The following is a 24506-nucleotide window of genomic DNA, read 5'->3' as shown; positions in this document are numbered from 1 at the left end:
TGTCATAATTAGTTAATAGCTAGACAAGATGAGTGAGGTAACATCATTTATTGGACCAGCTTCTGTTGGTAAGAGAGCCAAGTTTATGAGCTAACCAGGGCTCTTCTTCAATACTGCAAACAATAATTAGGTTATTGCTTTTCAGCCAGAAGAGAAGAACTAAGAGGCATCAGGTGATGCTTAATGAACATCTGGACCTCATAAAAGGGGGGGGGGGGGAAAGAGAAAGTCCCTTTTGAAGGGAAGAGCCACAGGGAAAATAGAGATCCCTGTGAAGGGGGTGGAAAAGCTAAAAGACTCAACTTTGGTACTAGAGCAGTGGAAGAAGGAGACTGATGCTAGAACTCATAGTCAGGTAGATTTGTTGAGACACTTTGGATATTGATCTGAGTTTTTGTTCCCTTTAAGGGGGTTGGATTTAGATGCTTCTCAGCTGGAGGGCTGAATTTTGTAGGGTGGATAGAAAACCCACAGGTGGCTGTAGCTAAGGTTCCTAAAACCTCCAATCCTGACTCAAAGGGTACTCTAATGGTGAGTGTGCCCTCTAAGTTTGCGTCTGACAATCTTGGTTCCAGATTGTTACAGCTGTGGAATGCACCATAACCTAATGAGATGCAGGGAATTCAGGGATGACGCCGCCCCCTCCCCCCCCCCCCCCCCCCCTAGGCTCTAATGAACAACATCTAGTGATGCAAGTATTGGGTATACTAGTGGGCTCAGAATCTGCCTTGTGCTATATCTGACTGCCTTAACAGGAGCACATTTGACATCATAAATATAAAGAAAGAAAGCTGACAAGTAGTAATGCATTTTAATTACAGGAATAAAAAGTGGATGACCATTAGGAAACAATGAGTGTCTAGGGAGGACAGGACTAGTAGCAAGAAGTTAATATTTTCTATTTCAGCAAGCCTGCTTCCATGTGACCAGGGACAGGGGAAAGTGTGTGTGTGTGTGTGTGTGTGTGTGTGTGTGTGTTTGAAGTGAGCTAGTCAGAGCTATTCAGCTAGACAGTGAAGTAGCTGTCAGACTCTGGTTAGAAATAACAGCTCCCTCCTTTTTGAAGAATAATGCTGTTTCTCAACACTGTAAACTGTGTTTCCCATCTGGTTACTGAGACAGCTATGAAAAGTGGCTGTTGCTGATAGTGTTAAATCTGATGGCCTTGCTAAATACCTTGTCACATGTAGCTCTCAGTTACGTATATGCAACCCTATTAGGTGCAAGTAGAAATCTCCCCCGCGTGCCTCAGTGAAGGATGCTTTGTCTCATTTATAGCTGAAGTACTGGAGCGTGCCTTCACCATGTTAAGTAGCTCTAAAATTGTCATTGCAGGGGTTCCATATGTATCGTCTTTCAGTAATATCCTATCATCAATTTACAAGTAAAGTGTTGTCTAGCTACCAGCTTCACAAATTAAAACTGATCAAGAGTCAAACTGTATTTTTGGCACCCTCTGAAATATGGAACTGTGCATAAGCCTGAAGAGTTCCATTCCCATCCTTTTATTGGCAGTAAAAGGAGTAAGTAGATCTAGAGGGGCCAGATCTGTAGAGTGAAAATGGGGTCCTTTATACAGTCACTTTTCTGAGCACAACCTTGCTGTAGTGTTTGCAAGGAGTGTGTGTGCAAATTAGCATTACATACACAACAGTGACATCTAATGGTTCAAGAAGGTTCACCTTCTACTTGTTTCCTCTGTTTAAAAGGGCTACAATAATGTTTAAGTGTGTTTTAACTAGCACTGTGTCAAATAAAAGTAACGAACAATGTTGAAATAGAATAAAAGCCTCGGAACTAACTCCTGCAGACCAGCAAGATTCAGATATAAGTGGAAGCTGTCAGAGGACTTTAATAGGAAGGAACTGAACATGCAGTTTTAAATATGCAGGCTCTATTTTCTTTACAGTTTTATTGATTACAAGCTCAGAAGGGACCATCTAGTCTGAGCTCCTGCACACTGCAGGTCAGAGATCCTCATCCACTCCTGAAATAGACCACATAGCCTCGGGCTGAGTTACTGAAGTTCTCAATCGTGGTTTTAACACTTCGTTACAGAGACTTCAACATTTACTCAAACCAACAAGTGACCCCTGCCCCATGCTGCAGAGGAAAGTGAAAAACCCCCAGGGTCTCAGCCAGTCTGGCCTCGGGGGGGAAATTCCTTCCTGACCCCAAATATGGCAATTAGGTAGACCTTGAGCATGTGGGCAAGACCTACCAGGCAGAGTCCTGGGAAAGAATTTGCTAGTAACTCAGAGCCCTCCCTATCTGGTGTCCCATCTTCAACAGGTGGGGACTTTTTGCTACTGGCAGTTGCTGAAGGGCCATATGCCATCATAGGCAGTCCCAGCCTACCATCCCCTCCACATTGATTGAGAACAGTTAGCAAGTTAGGTATTCCCATGCCCTCCCACTGCTCCCCTTGAAACTTCACCCCTGATGATTTAAAAACTAGTTCTTTATCCATCTTTCGATTCTCCTATTAATCCCCATCTTCTCCAATTTAACTAATTTCCCATGCGGAACTGCATCAAATGCCTTATTGACATCCAGGTAGATTAGATCTATTGCATTTCCTTTGTCTAAAAAAAGTGTTCTCTTATCAAAGAAAGAGATCAGGCTGGTCTGACACCATCTATCTTTTGTAAAACCTGTTGTATTTTATCCCAATTACCTCTGTCCTTAACTACTTGCTCCTTTAAAAAATGTATTCCAAGACCCTGCGTACAAGTGAGGTCAAACTAACAGGCGTGTGGTTTCCTGGATCACTTTTCCCTTTATTAAAAATATGAACTACATTAGCAATTCTCCAGTCACCTTTGCTTTGTTGAGCTCTTAGAGTCTATCTATTTAGCTTAATCAGTGATTAAAGCATGCTTTATATTCTCATGGCTCTTCTCTGATCTCTCTCCAATGTATCAACATCCTTCTTGAATTGTGAGCACCAGAATTGGACAAAGTATTCCAGCAGTGGTTGCACCTGTGCCAAATACAGTCATAAAATATCCTTGCTACTCCTACACAAGATTCCCTTGTTTATGTATCTCAGGATTGAATAAACCCTTTTGGCTATAATGTTCCGGTAGTTTGTTGAGCAGAATATCCACCATGATCCCCAGATCTGTTCCAGAGGCACTGCTTCCCACTGTAGATCCTCTTCCCTTCCCCCTCCCCCCCCTCCTGTAAATACAACCTACATTATTTGTTCCTAGATGTCTACAACTACATCTGGCCATATTAAAACATACATTGTTTGATTTGCTTACACGCACCTTCCCAAGTGAGCCAGATCTCTGTATCGGTGACCTGTCCCCTCCCTTATTTACCTATCCCCTGACTTTTGTGCATCTGTAAACTTCAGTGGTGGTTTTACCTTTTTTCTTCCATTGATTAAAAAGCTAAATAGCACAGGGCCACTATGCTGTAAAAACTACAAGCAGTTTATGTTCCTGGAACTCAAATGTTTTGGAAAAAGTTGGCTAAAATCTCCCCCTGCTCCCCATCTTTGTTTTTAAACCCTTAATTTAAAAAATGAAATCCTCTCTCTATGGGTTAGCTGAGTAAGGGTGGGGGAAAGGGATTTCATGGTTTGCCCATCTCTTTGGGACCTCTATGGTATTCCAGAGCTATATGGAGTGAGAAGCAAGAAGACTAATGTGACAGGGTACCCCATCCTCTTAAGGCTGATAGGATATTAGTCCACCCTGTTCTAAGATTTTTAGGAGGTCTTTTATGGATTCAAGGACCTAGAAAATAAGAGAGATTTGTGAAGGGATGCATGTCCAGGAATAAGTTGTATTTTTTGAGGTAAACTCCATTACTGTTTCTTTAAGGAACTGGAGCCAGGAGCCTTGCAAAGTAGTTGGGATGAACTCTGGGAAGAGGACCAGCATATATATTCTGCCCCCTCCATAATAGCAAGGGAGATGCCAGCAGGAGAACTTCTGACTACTGAGCCTTCCAAGTCTGAAGTTAAAGCAACTCCTTGGGGGAAAAGGGGTGGAGAAGCAAGCTGATGTCCTCCAGCTGACTTGAAATACAACCCAGATCCAGGAGAGGCAGAGGGACTTCTTTTTTTTGGAGGGGGAAAGAGAGGGAGAGTAACTAACTGTTCAAAGTTCAATACAACTTCAGGATGACACCCGGGTCTTCTGAATAGGGAAGGAAAGCTGCCAGGAGCCTTGTAGGGACCGAGAACATGAATGAACTCAAAGGCCTAAAAAATGGTTTGGACTCTGGTTTTGGGGTTTGTTTTTGTTTTTGGTGTGTTAAAGTTAATAAACCAGACCCCATGAAGAGGGCATTTTGTTTCAGGTAATCTGGTCTGGGTCACTGATTGGAAGAACCTGAGCAGGGGCTGAGTGTCCCAACAGGACCACAAGGGGGTTTCATGCCAGAGGGCAGGCCCACCCCCGCAACTGTAACTGGTACCAGCAGTGGGATCTGAAACCCCCTACAATCAAGGAAGGATGACCAAGCAGCCAGGCGTGAACCTGTTCCTCGACTGTCAGGTGTCCACCCTCCAAATCAACATACAGAGGGGTTGCAAGGATGGGGGGAGGACATTTTTTTGGAAGTGCCCAGAACAGGAGCTACAGCAACTGGAAAGAATCAGTTGCTGCAGATGTAGAAAGGAAAGAAGAGGGACCCTACACTTTTGCCTGTGGTCACGATTGAGGGGCATGTAAAATGAGTCTGCCCCATAACAGCACCTTGCTACAGGGATCAGGGCAGAACCATGGGCTAGAAGGGGCTCCAGGCAAGAAGGAGCTGACCATGCTCTGTGCCCTGAAGCGAGGGGGCGCTTCAGAGCCCAAGCTCCAGCCCAAGACACAAGTCTACACAGCTGTTTTTAGCACCATGGTGTGAGCCTGAGTCTGTAGACATAGCTGCTGAGACTCACTGCCACAGGTTTCAAATGCAGCATAGACTTACTATGTGCAGGCACTTACCACACCTCTGTATGGCCCCGTAGGAACTACGCACCAAAGTGAGGTATTCTCAGAAGTGAATTTAGGGGAGGCTTCCTCTCTTTCGTAACACCTGAGTGGCACAAAGGGAGGAGAGCAGGTAGAGAATCTGCCCTCATTCTTTATGGAGAGGCTTGGATGTGACTATTTTATTACACGGCACTTAAGTGGGCGACTGGTTTGCAAAAGGGTAGAGTTGACATAATAGTGCACTAGTGAAATGGACAGAGAGAACAGGGGAGGGAAATAGTAGCATATCCAGCTTAGTCCCAGATCTAGCTACCCATATTTTTCCATGCCATACGGGATTCTCTAAACCACTCAAACAAAGCTCTGTTTTATTAAAAGAATCCTGGAGTTTGTCTCATTCATAAAAATGGCTTCAGTTTTTCAAGAGCTATTCAAAGTATTTAAAGGGATATCTGTCAGTTGTAGAAACTTATCTTATGACTAAGAAGAGAATAGGAGGGGAAAAAAGTGAATGAAAAATTGTCACAAACCCCATCAACCCTACCCACTGTGGCATTGGTGGAGCCATGGAAAGTTACTGGAGGACTCAAAGCTATGTAATTTCTTTCTGCCAGCAATTAGGATGAGCCCCAGTCTTGCTCCTTTTAGATCACTTCACTTGAAAGACTTCTCTCCTTAAAGCAGGCTTTCAATCTTCTGACAAAAGCTACCATGTAACTAAACATTATCTGGGTTACACAACTAAGTGATCCCACTCAGGAGGGCAGAGCGTTTAAGTTCTCTACTGCATCCAGTTGGATTTAGGGGGACCGCAAGGGACTTTTGTTGTCTTTGTAAATGATTGTTGCACTCCAGAAGTGATAGGAATTGTATAGCACAAGAAGAAAAATGAATGTTGAAAGATAAAAGCACCTAAGTGGGGCATAGCTTTGGAATGGTAAAAAATTTCTTTAAAAGGTGGGAATTCCAAATAGGCTGGGCTAATACTGAAATGAACCCAGCATTTAAAAAACACATTATACACTGATGCCATCTACTGGATATTGACAGAAGCAGCAGAAAAACTAAGTGCTGAAATCTGAGAGCCAGTTGACCAGTGCCCAATAGAAAATAAGAGAATTGCCTTCTCCCAGGCCCTGAAATAGGTTATATAAACTTGGGGCCACCATGTAGACCTCAGAGTTTTGCTGAACCCCTTTGAATGACCTTGCCTCTCATCCAGGGTTACAGGACTAGAAGAGTTGATGATCTACAAATAAGCTGCAGAACCCAGACAGTCTATTGGTAGAGCCCCATGTTTTCAAACATGCAAAATAAAACAAACAAAAATCTCGGCAGCCATGGTTCCTACAGCTTGTGTCCTGTGGTGGGGGGGGAACCCAGCTCTCCATTCTGGGTGTTGCAACCAATCACAGAGGGTTGTAGCATCCCTCAGGTTTGGCCCAGCCATCCCTACAACTCCATGCACCAGGTCGCAATGTCCAGAGCAGGGAGCTGGGCCCAGTCTCACAGGACAGAGTTGCAGAAGCCACAGCTCTGGGGTGAGTATGGGGAGGACTTGCTCTGTAAACCCGTAACGCGTCCCTGCCCTCCAGTACCAAACAGGACCTGATCTCTGGGTGTGAGGGAGAATGCAAAAAAAAAAAAAAAAAATCACAAAAGATAAAATGAAAAATTACAAAAGAGCCTTGTGAAGTTATAAGACACTCGGACCAGTCTGAACAACTTTCCCTCCTCTAGTGTTGCAGGGCTAAGAGTGTGATTTCCTTTTAGAGATTGTATTCCTTTCTGTTCTTGAATATAAATTACTGAAGGGTTTTTATGGAGCCCACAAGCTTTAATGAGGCCTCAAGTAACCACATTTTGGATTTTAACTAATGCTATAAACATGTTCTCCTTTGTAAGCCCAGGCAAATTAGCCCAGGAGATACTTAACTAATAACTTTATGCAATTGCTTTTGATATTCTAAATGTTGTCCCTTTCATACAAAACGATTCAAACGGTAAGAGAAACACACTCTTACAATAGCCTTTTAGTTCTCCTCCTTCCTTGGAGAAGCATTGAAATGTGATAAATGTTAGATGTACTAAAGAACTGAGGATTAACTTGATCATAAATGTAATACATTTGGTGATTTGTGTAGTGTTACAATATAATTGCTGCACATAGGATGTTGCCTGATAATTTCTTCAAAACTTTACTTTGGGTTCAGTGCATACCTAGAAGGTAGCATGTATCATCACTTGATTAATCAAGTGTTAATTGGTTGAGAGCACTAAGTGTCTTGATTTGAAAAATACTGTCCAAGGTAAAAGTTGCACTGACCTAGTGTTAAAATTATTAAGCAACATTCCCTGGACTCAATAAAAAAAGGAGTTACCCTAAGTAGATTTCATTCCAATCTTGGCTAGAACATTTATCAAATTGACAAATCTAGTTTTAGATTTCAACTTAAAAATCTAACTAGCATATTGGCAAATTCATAAAGTTGATCCCATGCACATTTAGTGTCTGATCTGTAACTGAGTATTTCAGAGAAATCCCAGGTCAAGTTAAGCCCCAAATTTTGAATTCTGAGTTTTTTTTCTCAAATCTCATTTTAGTAGAATGGAAGTAGTTTATGCTCTCAGCAGTAATTCCCTCCAGAGTTTGCAATTCAAATATTGTGGCATCCTGTAAATATATGAGAGCAGGTGAAAAGTTGAAAAGATTAGAAATTGAAACAAACAGCTACTGGTTTGCTTTCATTGTCCCAATATAACTCGGAGGAGGGGAGGAGTAAACAGAAGATATAAATGTTTGGGGTTTTTTTTAAATTAGATTTTTAAAATCTCTCACTTTCAATAATCTTAGGAGACCTGGGTTTTCCTTATTTTAATAGAAACAGCTAGCACTGGTATTAACATATAATTTCAGCATGACAGGTGCTTCTCTGTAGTCTGGTTTAAAAAATACTAAATTAAAGAATGAGATCACACACCAGGAATATTTTGAAAAACTTTAAATAGAGACTACCGGGAAACGGCTGTGTGAGACAATCTCCCGCTGTGGGGGATGTGCAGATCCAGAACAGAAGCACAGGAGAAAGATTGCCTGTGGGACTGGATCTCAGATGTGATCACATCCCCTCTTCTATTAGTTGCCGCCTATGGAGGAGGAGAGGTTAAATGTATTCGTCAGCTGTGGCTAAGGAAGCAGAACCCCATCTGGATGCAGTACTTTAGAAGAGGAGGGTGAGCTCTTTCCACAGAAATAAAGAAAATCCCCTTTGAGTCATTCTCTCTTCTCTGGGCGAGGAAGATAGCGCTTGCTCAGCATAATGGAAGAAGGTAAATTATTTACATTCTCTATGGCTCTTTCTCACACAAGGGCAAAGTCTGCTTAGGTTAGCAAATCCAAGCATTTAAGATGCTTGTTAATGAATTTCAGTGTCCGAGTTAGAGCTAGGCAAATAGTGGGGAAATGTTTTGAGAACACTTTCACTAAATCTGAATGGCTTTGGGAACTAGCCATGGTCACATCCCCCCCCTTTTTTTTTTTTCCCCCCATTTTTATTGTAATTTTATTTTCAAAGCGTTCTTGAGCAGCTGTAGCAATGGTGACTGTTCTTGTGCACATGCAAACCAGGGTCTTCATTATTCAAATCAAAATAATGCCTGGCTGTAAAGTTTGTCGTACAGTCAGGGACTAAATACACTATTGTGCAGCTTAGGTGACCAATCGCATATCTCAAATAATGAATAGTAAAGAGCTGAAGACAGAGTCCAAGTGGATCAATTTTGAACAACTTACATGTCACATGTTAACAGCAATGAAGAAAGAATGATTTCTATAAAAAAAAAAAATCCATGTCTGTCTACAGAGAAATCAATAATACCAAAAGGGCTAAGATTGTCAGACAAATACTCCAGGTTGCCCAGCTCTGATCTGAGGGACTTGCTAATATGTGAGTTGATACCTCAGAACTGTCTGAGTCTGAGCGAATCCCAGTGGCTAAGCTCAGTGCTACTGACTTTCATGCCTGCGTGAAATGCTGCAGGCTGCTAATATCAATGTTCTCCAACTGGTAGCTGGTTCCTAGCAAGCTGGATGTCAGAGTTGTCTGTGAATCAGAACTTTTCTGCCTCAAGCAGTAGAAAGAAAAGAATATTGTCTAGCAATGACTTGAAGTGGGGAGGAGTGGGATGGAGGCTTTGCCTTGTAATCATCACCACTTCCTAATCTGTTTTGTTTTTCTCCTTAGAAAAATATTCACAAATAAAATTGTCCATCTCTTCCCTTTTACCAGCCTCATTACTCTAGAACTTCCCTGACTGCTGGAACTGTCATCATGGTAAAGCTGCAGGCAGGATGTTATCACTGAAAAGCCAAGGGCCTGGGGGATTGGTGGGTAGCAGAGTCAGAACCTGAATTCCTCCTTCTTTTTCCCCAATTCCCATTGAAATCCTTGTTGGAATCTGTGGGTGTGATAGTGTCACTGGGCTGTCTGCTGTCTTCAAGCCTTGTGTGTTCTGGGACAGCCTAAGGTTATTTGCAATCCAGACTCTGACAGAGAAGCCCTGCGATTTGATCAGATGGCCAAGACTGCAAACATCCCTGATGGAATATGACAACGGCAGAAATCCTTCCCCAACTGTGTGTAGGGCCCACAACACCATAGGAGCAGCTTTAGTTGCTGAGGGGAAGTAGGATAAAAAACAGCTCCAAGATCTGCCCCTCTACCCTCTTTCTGATCAGCCTGCAAATGGGTGAGGGCAGGCATCATGTGAACATGATAAAGAATTGCAGGAAGAGTCACTTTCTTCTAACAATGAGCAAGGAATTATATTAGAAATAACAAAAAACAACACTGTCTTTGAAGTTGTTCTGTCTCCCACTGTGCTTAGAACCTTACCCAGCCCTTTCCTGCCTTGCTTCCGGCTACAGTTTCAAAGAAACAGTACATGTACCCTCACAGCAGGGGAGAGCTGAGGGCAAGGAAAACTGCCAAATCCTGGCTCCAACTGCACTAAGGTCCAGATCCTCAGAGGTATTTAAACACCCCACTCAAGTTAGGAGCCTAAATATCATTGAGGATTTGGACCTAAGTTTGTATGGCTACTCTTATGGTATCGTGAAGAAGTTGGTGACTCTTTCAAAACCTGTCACACATTTGTGTGTTTCCTCTCTCTTGGTGAAGCTGACTGTAAGAGCATCCTGGGGAGAGCTATCTAGCTGCACACCAGCCTGCAGGGGATAAAAGGCTGAGGCTGGTTATGGCTCCATACTTGAGGTTGAGCTAAGTTTTATGCTTTGAACAAGGATTCAACCTGTTTGTCTGAAGAACACACTGAATCTTCCCCAAAACAGCAGCACTTACTCTGAGTATATAACGAATTTTATGAGAACTTAACATACATTTTAATCAATTTGAATTAAAAATTTTAAACAGGCCCTTTAAGATATTTAACATTTGGTATCAGACCTGTTATTTTGTTCCAAATGACCTCAGCTAAGGCATTATCTAACTACATAAAAATTGACAGAGGTGAATCTTGAGGTGATCTGGTGCAAGGGTTAAAGTATTTTTTTAAAGTCTTTTTTGCAATTAATGGTCATTTTTCTCAGTATTCTTAACTGAAGTTTCTCCTTCAGCAGAAGATCAAGAATAATATCTTTCAGAGACACTTGGCAAAAATTGCACACTTTCAAAATGGCAGCCATTTTGTTTTCAAGGGGACTGAGACTACTGGTTTTCCTTATTAAAGGTGGCCACTGCTTCCTTTCATCTGTGCCTTACAATTGTTTTCTCTGCATCCTGAAAGCAAAGGAACCACTGTATTCCAGGAGTCAGAGCTGCGCTCTTAACTCCTATTGGGCGCAAAGGGAAACAGTGACTATCTTAACTGAGGAGACCTGTGGAGAATAATGGAAGAAATAACCTTAAACCAATAACCTAAAATTTCTCTGCAAAACCTACTTATTGCACCATATCTACTAAACAGAGGGAATAGATGTGGGAAAAGTGGAGTAGGGAGTGTTTGCATGGTACTGTAGTGGGGAATAGTTTAGGACTAGGGAAACTCTGTGTGTGTGTGTGTGTGTGTGTGTGTGTGTGTGTGTGTGTGTGTGAGAGAGAGTGATGGGGAGCACAGGAGAGGTGAGGTTGAATTAGTAACTTCTATAGCAAAACCATATTGTCACAAAAAAAATGTAAACACAATTTTGTAAAGCAGTTTAATTGTTCTACATATCGTGTCTGTTGTATGAAAAATTCCTTATGATAGTGAATGTGTAGGTATTGCTGTTACAAATTAACATTCCTACAATGTATTATGTACTGTGGAAGGGTCACAATGAAATTGACTGTTGAACCTGACAGGCAATCACGAGGACATGACTCTTTAGAAGTATGTAAGAGTCTCACTAAGATCAACCAGTATATTATAAATAAAGGACTTAGAGACCATTCTAAAGCATTTGTAGATGCAGAACATATTGGTGGAGGTAACTCTGCTAGCTGTTGGCACATGATAAGGTCAGTATGCTTGTTTTGTGTCATTTGTGGGCCATATTCTTCCCTGGTACAGATAAATTGGCTGCAGCAGGATTTACAGCAGGGAAGAATTTGGCCCAATAAGCTTAAAGAACATTCAATTATGGACTTACAGTGTCTCTTTATTTTTACCTCCTTGGTGCAGAACTCAAATCTTGCTGATGTACAAAAGAGTTTAAGTACCAATTACTGTCTGTCAAATCGTGCTGTGTATGATGTTAATTATAAATGTTACCCTTTCAGGTACTGTTGATTCAGTGAAATAAGCTTAAAATGACCTGAAATGTCTGTATGAGGATGGAAGGTGCTTGTGTCAATTATTATATTATCTAAATCACTTCACCAATTCCTTCTCATCCAAAATAATGTTACGTAGTCTTCCTTTTCTGTCATTTTATGAAACCATTTTTTCAAAAGTATGGAAACTAAAGAGACAAATTGAGTGATGTAATATCTTATTGGACCAAAAATATCAGTCTGTCTAATATCCTGGGACCAATACAGCTACAATATTGCAACCAACATGCTGACACTAACACAGTTATTGAATAACCTGCCCATAAAGCAAAATTGATCCTAAACTTAGGAAGGTTGTGGAACCCCTGTGATTGGAGGTTTTTAAGAACAGGTTAGACAAACACCTGTGAGGGATGGTTTAGGTACACGTGGTCCTGCCTCAGGGCAGGGAGATGGACTAGATGACCTCTCAAGTTCCCTTTCAGTCTTACATTTCTATGATTCTACAGCTTATGCAGGCCATTTTTGGAAGGGGTGTAATTTTATTAAATGGTTTTTAGAAACCTCTGAAGTCAGTGGGAGTTGTGCTATTCATGTCAATGAGAGCAGGCTTGGGCCCTAAATAAGAAAAATTTTAAATAGATTTAACATTTACTTTTGTTACAATTAATTAGCTAACTATTATTTGTTTTGGCTAATAATAGATTTAGAAGTATGGGAATTGCCTTACTGGATCCTATGGTTCTAATATCTTGCCTCTGAAAGTGACCAGTGTCAGATGCTAGGAAGGTGTAAGAAACCCCATTGTGAAAGATTCCTCCTAAACCTAATTAGTCAGTGGCTGGCTTGTGTCCTAACATAATAGGATTTAAGCCTGATCATACATGTATTGAAGTCAATGTAATGAGTCCTATTGACTTCAGTGGGCATTAGATTGGGTTCTATGTGTGGTCTAACTTTAAAAAAAATCCCATCTAATGTAACTATTGGTGTTCTCATTCATATAAAGGTCTAATAATTCATTTTCAAACCTAAGGTCTTGGCTAAGTGGTGATTAACAAAGAATGCCACAGATTAACAATGTTATATTGAAATGAAGTACAGTAGAATCTCAGAGTTACAAACATCTCAGGAAATGGAGGTTGTTCGTAACTCTGAAATGTCCGTAACTCTGAACAAAAGATGATAGTTTCTTCCAAAAGTTTACAACTGAACCTTGTCTTCGGATAGCTTTGAAACTTACTATGCAGAAGAAAAATGCTGCTTTTAACCATCTTAATTTAAATGAAACAAGTTCAGAAATAATTTCCTTATCTTGTCAAAACTTTATTTTAAATGTTCCCTTTATTTTTTTTAGTAGTTGATGTTTAACAGTAGTGTACAGTATTGGCGCTTTTTTGGGTCTCTGCTGCTGCTGCCTGGTTGCGTACTTCTGATTCCAAGTGAGTTGTGTGGTTGACCGGTCAGTTTGTAACTCTGGTGTTCTTACCTCCTGAGATTTTACTGTATTTCCGTCACTTTTAAATGTGCTGCCTGACAACTTAATTTAATGTCCTCTGTTCTCATTTTATGAGACGGTCAACAGAAGCATCAGATTTAACTTCTTTGTATCATTGATTATTTTGTATACTCTCTATCACGTCGGATGCCTCTGATTGTTCTCATTGCCTGTCTCTGAATCCCGTCTATTTTTATTATGTCTTTTTTGAAATTTGACTACATTTAAAGCGCCTTCAGATGTGTCGCATGGTGGAAAATAAGGAGCCCAATTGCTTAGCAGGATTTGCATGCACTACGTTACACTAACGTTGTATCAATTGCGCTGAATTCCTATTTGCTACTGGGGGCAATTTACACTGCACTGCAGAAAACAACCCTGTGACAATGAGTCTCCAAACCTGAGTTAATTGACTCAGGCTTGTGCAATGGAGCTACAAATAGCAGTGTAGACTTCCCCGCTTGGGCTGGAGCTTAGGCTCTGAAACCCAGAGTGTCTTTGGCCCCGAGACCCTTCCCCGTCACTGGATTTCAGAGTCCGGGCTCCAGCTCAAGCAAGGAAGTCTACACTGCTATTTGTAGTCCCATAGTGAGAGCCTGAATCAGCTGACCCGAGCTCTGAGACTTCCTGCTATAGGGTTGTTTTTGCAGTGTAGATGTACCCTTGGGTGCTGAGAGGCCCTATATGTGAATACTCAGGAGCTGTCATCAGGAAGATGAATTCAGCTCTGAAACTTCCCCCATTGGTCCAAAAGAGCTTAAGTTTGTTAAACTCAGGGTATGGCGCCATGCCATATCTGTTTAGGCAAACCATAAACAAAGTGTATTATTTCTGTTTTTAGGGTGAGTCCATTTTTCTTTAACATTTGTTATACTAATTTTGTTTGCTTTACAATAAGCATCTGATGGATGTAGTGAAAAATTGTAAATAAATTTAAAAAAAGAAAATATGTAAAAGATGAACTGAAAATAATATTCTTGGAAGTATTGTATCATACTAGAGAGATAATAACCAGGAAAAAATATGATAAAAAAATATGATAAAGCAGTCCATGATAAAGGACAGGAAATTGGTTCCAGTTGAACTAATATTTCTGTTGAAATGAGTTGCGTCTACTATTCACTGTTCATCTTCTGCATATCCTAGAGCAATACCGGGTGCTGCCCAGGAAAACTCTCTGAAGCTACATACTGCACTGCTATATAGGAACAGATAGCAGAATTTCTTATTCCTTTAGCACATCAATGCAAAAGAATTATTTCTGTTTATAAAGCATGCTGTGATTTTTTTTAAAAAATGCATGTGGCATTGGATAACTTATTTAATATTTTCCCTTGCTGAGTGAAAAATAAAGCAAGAAGCATGTCTAAAACAGTATCTGGTTCAGTGCTTCTAATTTCCCTGCATGGGTCTCTATAAAAAGAAATTGATCCTGAACTGACACAAATGACATACTGTACAGGCAGTTATAGCGGACATGGTCCCCAAAATAACTTTGAAGTGAATTTTTATGCTTCTAATAGGTACCAGATCGATCACCCTTTGTTCTTTATTATGAGATTGGGAACTTTTGTTCTACCTATCCATCTTATTCTACATACTTTTATCATGGCCCCTCTTATTTATTTTCTCAATCTTTTCAGTCTCTCTTCATAGGAAAGCTTTTCCATGGCCCTAATAATATGTTATCTTTCTCAGTGTGAACTTGGAAGGATGTCATAGAGCAAGTGTACTCCTCACGCTGTTCTTGTGCCTGTTTATGTACTATTTGACATTTCAGAAGCTATCGTGTCTGCTGTCGGACAAACTAATATCTAATTCCTTTATCTCTCATTGCTGCTTATTTAATCGAAGGGAGCAAGGCAACTCATTCAATAGGGAAACCAGAAAAAAGTGGTAATACTGGAGAAAACATCTTGTTAATCCTGTTTTTAATTGAGAAAAAAAAAAAAAAAGCTACAATGACCAAACTAATATATCTAGTATTAAATGCTATATTAGAGATTTCTCATTGGTGTCACTTAAATGGAAAGTCTGTTCTTACTGGATTTCATGATGAATAATGATATTAACAGCATTACATTTTATTTTAGAATAAATAACCTCATCACATAGTTATGGGTGACATTGACATAGAAATCACTGGACAGGCACCAAAATATTCTACTAATGAAGATGTAGCTGACAGGTAAGTGTTTGGGTCTTGCATCTTATTTGAGTTTGGCTTTATATCTTGTTTTGGGTTGATCATATTTTTTTTCAATGGGACCAACTGTCTTAAATGACCTTAGTATAGCTTTCTGAATAAAGCAGGCTTTATAAGGAACTTTAACCCAACTACACAGATGAGCGTAGCAGACACACTTCATTCAGGGTAACAATAGTGGTCTAAAAAGTACGGGGGCACATCCAAGACCACTCAGGAGTTTGAGCTATGTAAGCAAAATTCTAGGCTGGGCATTGTCTGACGAAAGAGGGGTGTGTATGAAAAAGAGAGCTGGTCTACACTGAAAATTTACATCGGCATAGCTATATCTCTTGGGGGTGAAAAACCCACACTCCTGAAAGACCGAGGTAGGCTGACCTAACCCATAGTCAACCAGAAGAATTCTTCCACTGACCTAGCTACTGCCTCTCAGAGAGGCGGTGGATTAGCTAGAATGACAGAAGAGCTCCTCTCAGCAATTCGGTGAATGTCTACACTGCAGTGCTACACGGGCATAGCTGCAATGCTGAAGCTGTGCCACTTTAGTGTTTTAAGTTTAGACCTACCCAGAGATAGAAACATAGAATGTTTAGCGTTGGAAGGGACCTCAGGAGGTCATCTAGTCCAACCCCCTGCTCAAGGGGACTAACCTCAGCTAAATCATCTCAGCCAGGGCTTTGACAAGCCGCAGCTTAAAAACCTCTAAAGATGGAGATTCCACCACCTCCCTAGGTAACCCATTCCAGTGCTTCACACACAGATGGGGAAAGACAGAGAAAGCTTGGACAAGCACAGGATGTATGGTGTGTGTGACCTGGGAGAAGCCAAGAGCAGGGCCTTCTGGGTCTGCAGAAGCTGGGTAAAGAGGCTTGGAGCTATTAGCAAAGAACTAACTCCTATGGGTAACACACATACAGACACCAGTTAATGAGCCTTATGGTCTTCTCATAAAGGTCAAATCTATTGACTTCAGTGGAGTTACCCCTGATTTACATCCATTTAAGTGAGACTGGGTTCAGGCCCATTGGTTTCACACTGAGTTTCATTTTCAATTCTCAACATTTGTATCATGTGCCCAGCAATGGGTTGAATTTCTTGTTCTTTACAAAAGTATTTGTTTCTATTTTAAGTAAACTTGTGCTAATCTGAGCTCCCTGTGACTTGTGCTGTTGGAATGATTTTCCCAGTGTTCCACCTACACAAACCATTTTCTCTGCTTTCTCATCTCAGAGGAACTGTGCAGTCTTTCTATTGATTTCTTAATAAAGAATAAAAAGAGATCCAATATGCTGATCTGCTTTTGGCATGCACTCCAGTCTGGCAGCACATCAAAAAAGGACTAGTGTGACAAGATGATTCAGATGTAAATTACAGCTCCCTGCCCCCATGTGGCTCCCAAGTCCCAAAGGGGGAGAGGGGCTCACCCTGAAGGAAGGTGTTGCCACCACCTATGTTTCTTTAGGATTATTTGAGGGTAGTTAGCTTTAAGTTGCTTAAAAGCCCCCTTGATGTTGGCACATCCTGGACGGCACATCCTGGACGACCCCTGGCTCTACCCCATCCCTAGCTAGTTCCACCTACATGTGGGTTGTGATAAGACCCGATAGGATCCCTGGAGTTGCAGTTTTCGGATAAATGCTACATTGCTGTCTGCCAAACATTCTGTTAAGATCACTGTCTATGCCAGCTACTGGGCTGAAGCTGGGCCATAAACTTTGGCTCCAGTTTGACTGTATTGTCAGTCTTCCTTCTATGTATTAAAACAAAATAACCTTGAAAATTAAGAAGTCACTGGTAAGGTAACAGATTGAGGCATGGCCCAGAATTTCAAAGAGGAGCAGAGCAGAATTCAGTCACCTTTTGTACCCTTCCAATTCTGAGCTGCTTGTGAGTTGGAGAGGCCCCAGGAGTAATTCCGCCCTGAGGACCTGTCTAAACTACATCAGCCTTTCCAGATTGCCCTATGGCCCCCAGCATTTTAGACGGAATCCCAACCCTTCTCACCACCAGCCAGGGGTGCAACCAGACTCTTTGTAAGGAGGAGGTCCAGAGGCAAAGGTCACTAAAAGTCTGTAATATTCTGTGACACATGTACAAATAAAGTCCAGACATTGCATCACACTGACCGGTGGGACTAGCTTATCAACATACAATCAAGAGCTGCACATCTCTGCGCATATGCTACATTCCCAATTTCCACACTGCCAGGATCCCGCTTTACACGTGCATTGAGTACCAAGATGCACGCATGTATACCGGGTTCCCCCCACTTTGCATTGCCATGTGATGTGTATCCTTGCTGAGCCACCATTTCTTCTTCCAGAGTGGTCCTAGAAATGGAAGAGGTGAAGGAGGCAGAGTGAGGAGATGGCAGCTTGGGGTTCTGGGAAGCAAGGAGCTGAATCCCGGGGTCCCAGAAACCAGGGTCCCAGGAGGAGCCCCAATCCCTGCTCTGGCTCATGCTGCTTGCTACCAGCTTTCAGTTGTTTTCTTCCCCATCTCTAAGGTCCTGTCCTGGGTGAGAGAGACCTCTGTCACCTCCCCTTCCCTCCCACCAGCGAGACTGGGAAAGACCGTGAATTTGTGGTAGCATCTATGGCCCCCTACCACTACTTCTTTGCACCCCTGCCCCAGTCATTCCTCCTACAGCAGGGCTTGCAATGACATCCTCAGAGGGCAGTCTTACAGCTGTCTTCTGCAGTGTCTTCAGGAGGGGGAATTCTCCCTCAGCAGCAGTCAGGGCTTTTACGGTCCCTATACGCTGCTCTGGCCCTTTTTACCCAGATAATACAACTGAAAGAATTTTAAAAATCAAAATGACTTTTTATGACTTTTGTGATGAGTTCACTCAGTGAAGCAAGACTAACTACTTATGAGCCATTTCCCTTTCCAGTCTTTGTGCTGCTGTCCGGTTTGGGTTTACAGCACAATGTTTGATTTTCGAAATTCCAGTTTTATATTGAAATACAAAAAAATCCAAGTAAAATGTTTTTATTCAAATGTGTTGCTTTAGAGGAAACTACTACTAAAGTTTTGGCCTAAATTTTTTTTTTTAATATGAATCCCAGCTAATCAAGTTATATTTTTATTTCATGTTACTAACCCAGCTTTGGCTAGGAAATGAACTTCATGTGTTATCTGTGCAAAAAAGAATTGAATCAGAACATCATAATGTTTTTGCTGTCCTAGCTGTATAATTTCCTTCTTTACATACGGATCTCCATCCCTCCTTCCCCAACAAAATGGTGTGAACCCCAAAGGTCATAGATAACTGCTCAGGTTCAGAATTAATTTAGGTGAGGTGATCCACAGTAGGGTCAGTTTTTGCCCCCCTCTGGTCACATAAATATTCCAACTGAAATGAACAGAATTACTCTCATGAATAAAGAGAGATGAGGCTGAAATCTTGCCCTTTCCACCAACAGAAACTGGTCCACTAAAAGTTATTACTCCACCTGCACTGTGTGTCTCATGTTGGGACCAGCATGGCTAAAACACTGCAAACACTGCACAAATAAAAGCTATTGATGTGGATAAAAGCTTTTAGGATCATCAAGCCCTATATACAGCCCTGATACTGCCACTGCCTCCATATGGATACAGGGATCCATCCATGTGCAGCAGTTGCAGGATTGTGACTTTAATTTGTGTTGCCTGCTTACTACATACTTTTTTCCTCTGGTAATCGTGTTTATATTTGACTTTAAGATTCCATTAAGGTTCAGTGATTTAATAGTATGACCATGTCTGCTAGAATAGTTTGAGTTCAAATGGTATTAGAACCAACCCAAATGGTCTACAGGTTACAGCACTCCCTTATGACTCTGGACACCTGGGTTCAGTTTGCTGCATTGCTCTAGGCTTCCTGTACAACCTTGGGCAAGTCACGTAACGTGAGTTCCTGACCCTAGTGAAGTCAATGACAAAACTCTCAGGATTCCATCATTAAATCTCCCTATTTTTCACCCCATTAGAAAATAGGGATAACAGTACTTAGCTACCGCACAGGGCTGTTAATGTAAGTGCTATAAAATATTGTGATACGCTCCAATTCTACAGTAACGGGGGCTATAAAGTACATAAGATAGCTAGGATGTAAAATAATTTACATCTTTGTGCCAACCTTATAAACATGGGACATTTCCACTTTTAATTTATATCTTTCAGGAGACACACAGAAAAAGAGAAAAAAAGCAAACCACCTGAAGTTGTTGGTCCAATCACAATTGTAAGCAAGAGTACCCTTGTAATAGTTGTAACTACACATTGGTCTAGTTTACATGCAGTGAAATGTGAGTTTTGTATTTCTTCCAAAATCATATTATTCCAGGTTAGTTGCATTCATTTGTCAATCAGCTTCTTTAGAATTATACTTAAATTTGTAACAACTAATTACAAATGCGGCCCTTCATCCATATGAAGCACTCCCAATGCCATCTGTAGGTATTTCACCACAGAGGGCAACATAGGAGAGATGCCACTTGAACATTTCTATACCTCTTTTGTATTTCCATTGATGATGTTCTGACACATAATCCAAAATACTATACTCTGTTAAATGAATCAGAGCATTAACTTCCTAACATTTTATTTTAAATAGTTCAGTTTATTTTATTAACATTCGAACAACCAGGAAGTCATCCTGGTTTCCACTGAGTAAAATAATCTGATATTTACTCTCTCTTACTTATTCCCATCAGTTTAGATATGCAGATGGACTGGATATTACTCTTATGGTATTTGGAACAATAGCAGCAGTCATAAATGGAGTTTGCCTTCCCCTGATGTCACTGGTTTTTGGTGAAATGAGCGATGGTTTTGTGAGTGGCTGTATATCCCAAGAAAATTTATGTAAGGAAATTATGTATACACTGCATTTACTTTGCTTTTGTTCGTGATATGTTCCTCTCCCCTCACCCGTTTATTTCCTTATGATCGCCTTAGCGTTCCTCTGCAAAAAGAAGGGCTGTAGCAGAGCTTGGACATGTGGGTATTTTCATGGCTAAGTAGTACCTTAGAGAAAAGTTTGGAAAGTAGTAAGTCTTCATATAAACTTTTAGTTGGTTTCTTCTTATATGTGTGTTTAAACTTCACTCCTCATTGTCATTTATTTTATAGGTGAAATTCATTCCTGGCTAAAGGGCTCGCACAAGGCCTACTAGTCCTTGAGAGGACTTAAGTGGTACTGCTGGCCTTTTCATGGGGATGGAGTTCACCTTATGACATTAGGCAAGGTCTTCATGAAGAAATGCTTATGTATAAGAGTTGCTAATTTAGTGCTGACCCACTAGTATTCTTCAAGATGTCACTAGCTGTGTTTCCTATGGAAATAATGGCTGCTGCTCTTCTTCATTCATGCTGGTGGTGCTAGGTAATGTAATGTTATAACCATGGGTGTGGAACCTCTCTTCTCACTCTATTTGTGCTGGTAGAGGAAAGTGGAAAAGGCCAGGGCTGGGATGAGGAGCATGGAAGTGAGGAAGAAGCGGGGCAATTACTTCCCTCGGTGGCTTCTATCACACTCAAAGAGAAGGGCAGAGCATATAGCCAGTGGCAACAAGTCTTCTAAGAGCTCTCTGCTCTTCCAGGGAATCCAGAGAACCAGTAGAGCCAGGGAAAGCCATCCCCAAGGTAGCCAGTGATCCATTGGTTTGTGCTTAGTAAACACACTTAGTTCTAATAATAATAAACAATATCCTCTTATTTTTATGGTACTCAAAAGCAGAAGGTAAGCAATGATCTACAATAGACTGGAAGGGTTTTTTCCCCTTCTTGTGCGCTCCTTTTTTTTTTTTTTTTTTTTTTTTTTTTTTTTAAAAGATGCATTTTTTTAATTTTTGCTTTGTTACATTAGAAATTTGGATGGTGTTTACTCCACAGCCCAGGAAGACTCTAGGCATTGTAGAGAATTAGTTGGATTATTAAATCACAAAAACCCAGGAGGGAAAAACCTGAGCAATTGGAGGGGTGGGGGGAATTTCAATCAGAAGTAAACAAAAGCACCTGTGTAACTCAAAGTTCTGAGAAACAGTTGGGAGAAAAAGTCCCTTTGTAGGAGATTCAACACTGGTGTCTCTTCAATTGAGGGCTGAGGAATCCCCAACTAAAGCCCTCTGACTATCCAGTGTATACTCCAGTAGGACAGGGAAGACAAGACCAGACATTTCTGATATTTATCATGTACAAATACAAACTCTAAAAACACCTTTAAAACAACCACCATCTTGGCTTATGCAGGGAAAAGTTCATGCAAACTGGGATAAATCTGGACTATAAAATATTACCCTCCCTAGCTTAATTTTTAATGAATATGTTTGCATGATTATTTTCAGCTATTCAGTGTTTTCAGTGTTGCTTGTGAGCAGGAGGGGAAATAGTTCCACATGTCTGTGTTTTACTTTCACATAATTCTAATGGTGATATGGTAATGTGACAATTCCTAAGTTTAACCACTTTGCTGCTGATTAACACACCAGGCCTGTGTGTCAGGCACAAAAAAAAATTAAAGTGGCATAGCAGTTATGTTACAACTTTCAATTTCAGTGGAATGATGTACTAAATAGAATGACACTGTATGTGGTCACAACAAATACTAGTGTGGAGAATGAGCAATGGATTGTTGAAGGCAGATGGTGCAAAGAATTAACCATTTACATTGTTGTATGCAATGCTGTTGTTGTATCCATGTTGGTCTCATGATATTAGAGAGAAAAGGTGGGTGAGGTAACATCTTTTATTGAGCCAGCTTCTGTTGGTGAGAGAGAGACAAACGTTCAAGCTTACACAAAGCTCTTCTTCAGGCCTGTTCCGTGTAAGCTTGAAAGCTTGTCTCTCACCAACAGAAGTTGGTCCAATAAGACATTACCTCACCCACCTTGTCTCTGTAACAACTTATATAACTTTTAAACTTCTTTCCCCCCACAGCAAGTTCATTGAACTGCAATCAGTCACAAGTGCCTTTTGAAGAGCAAATGACAATGTAAGTTCAAAGTAATTATTAACTTTGGGTTGACTAGCAGCTGTTAGGTGTACAACAGATAAAGACTCTAAGTACACTGTCACTAGAGATGGTTAATAGCATTAGGTAGGTGTTGTAATTCATCACTTGCCCTCAAATGAGACAACATGACTTATCTCCTGCATTGAATTACGTCCCCATGACTACTTGCCCTTCTGTCACACATCCCAACTGTTTTACCTCATGAGTAAAATTAAAATGAATGAACCTGACTCTTGGCTCCGATACATTGCTGTGAATCAGGGCTAACGCCAGCTGCATTGATGGGAGTCACTCTGGTGTAAAGCTGGTGAAAGTACAGAATGGGAAAAAATCGCTGAGTGCGGGGAAGAGCAAATGAGGAGATTCCAGGCACTTCATGCATAATTGTGACGTAATGAACAGCCTTTTAAACTCATTAGCATCCAAAGATGTAGCATTTTTATTGGCCTTTTCAATAACAATGAGGATGAAAAGGTTTTACTTTTGAGTGGAGATAAGGAAAGCTCACCAAACAGAAATAAGATCTTAGATTTAATGTGCATTGTGAGGAATATGTTGAGCAGCTAGAGGTCAGCAGAGGACAGTATAGTGAATCTGATGAGAGTGAATCTATTGCTACCTTTGTGGCTTCTGACTTGGGGGGTGATAGAAGGCAGCCAAAAGGGAAAGGCTCTGTGTAGCAGTTAAGAGGATGGTTGGAGACCTGTAGGAACAGCAAAGGAAGCAGTTGTTCCTAGCGGCTGGGAGCGGATGTGGTGACCGAGCTGGGGTTTCCAGAGCTGCTTGTGATATGCTGGGTGTGTCTCTGTATCAGAGCCATAAATCTCATCTACATCTCACTTGCACTGAGTTCAGTGGAGTTACACCATTGTGAAGGGATGAGGCCTCAGAGATTTTGCTAGATAAACATCTGTGGTTCACACCACCCCAGGAGTTTGGAATTCTGCAGTGAAACTCTTCGAAACAAACTTAGGTTACCTCTTTAATAATAATAATAAAGTTCCCTCTCTTCCAAGTTGTCACAATTTAAAACCTTTTTTTTTTTCTTTTAAGGTTCGCTTTATATTATGTAGGTATTGGAGTGACTGCCTTAGTGTTTGGCTACCTACAGATTTCATTTTGGGTTTTGGCAGCAGCAAGGCAGACAAAGAAAATAAGAAAAACTTTCTTCCATGCAATTCTGGGACAGGAGCTCAGCTGGTTCGATGTCAGTAACAGCGGAGAGCTTAACACACGTCTGAATGAGTAATTGCCTTTGTATTTTGTGTTCGTTTAGGGCCCTGTTCTGCAGCCTTCAAGTAGTCCCCATGAGTAAAGATTGCAGAACCATATCCTTAGTCAGTCATTAAGCCTTCTGAGGACATTTCTATTTGTTCTTCTATTTGTTCTTGTGCCTGAATTGTGTATATATTTCCAATGAATGTGAAATTCTGGATAGAGCTGAGCGAATGATTTTTTTTCATTTAAAAAATTTTTTTTTTGCGTTAGTAGCCAAACCCAAAAAAAAATCTGGGGGGGAGGGGGAGGGAAATAATTTCGTGTCAAAGAAAAACTGAATTTGTTTTGTTTTCTTGCCACAATGAAAAACAGAAACAAATAATTTCTGATCAAATTAAACGTTTTGTTGGACCAGAAACAAAAAAACGGTTTAACCAATCTAGCTAAACTTCTAAACAAAACACTATTTAAAAATAAAAAGTTGAAGCATTTTGTTTAGAAAATGTCAAAATGAACCTTTTTGACTCTCTTTTCATTTTGTATTCACCTAAAAATATTCACCAAATTTAACTTGAATTCACAAATAGGTTCATTTAACCAAAAACAAAAAAAATTACCTGGCTCCTGGACAGTTAGGTCTTGTTTTCCTTGAGAACATTTGCACTGGTGCAGCTATTTAGTGGTCGCTGAGTGGGGACTGAGCTACTCCTAAACTACCCGTAAGATAGACATGCTGCACCAGTGTAAAGAGGGCCTTATATTGGCATAGTTAAAGGTCCTTAACCATCTCCCCAAGTCTGTCTTAATTCTGTGGGCTAATTCTGCCATAATTCACCATTGTGAATTAGGAGTAACTCTTACCTTCACT

The 24506-nt window shown here is 40.8% G+C and overlaps 1 protein-coding gene and 1 long non-coding RNA gene across 2 annotated transcripts in view; both read left to right on the top strand.

Moving 5' to 3' along the window:
* The first annotated feature begins 282 nt into the window (after positions 1–282).
* LOC137162100 (uncharacterized) lies at positions 283–9696 on the top strand. The gene is made up of 3 exons (XR_010922278.1): positions 283–355; positions 8084–8273; positions 9233–9696. It is a non-coding gene; the product is annotated as an uncharacterized lncRNA (long non-coding RNA).
* A 3375-nt stretch (positions 9697–13071) lies between these two features.
* Positions 13072–24506, top strand: part of ABCB5 (ATP binding cassette subfamily B member 5) — a 48286-nt gene continuing 36851 nt past the window's right edge. The window contains exons 1-6 of the mRNA XM_067561665.1: positions 13072–13158; positions 15308–15402; positions 19588–19648; positions 20121–20271; positions 22345–22399; positions 23474–23665. Coding sequence (XP_067417766.1) covers positions 15332–15402; positions 19588–19648; positions 20121–20271; positions 22345–22399; positions 23474–23665 — 530 coding nt within the window. The 5' untranslated portion in view covers positions 13072–13158; positions 15308–15331. The remainder of the gene's footprint in view (positions 13159–15307; positions 15403–19587; positions 19649–20120; positions 20272–22344; positions 22400–23473; positions 23666–24506) is intronic.

The sequence above is a fragment of the Emydura macquarii genome, unplaced genomic scaffold (genome assembly GCF_026122565.2).
Source record: "Emydura macquarii macquarii isolate MOO-44397 ecotype Brisbane River unplaced genomic scaffold, CSIRO-AGI_Emac_v2 contig_2422, whole genome shotgun sequence".
Classification (NCBI taxonomy): domain Eukaryota; kingdom Metazoa; phylum Chordata; order Testudines; family Chelidae; genus Emydura; species Emydura macquarii.
This window is presented reverse-complemented; position numbering and strand designations above follow the sequence as displayed.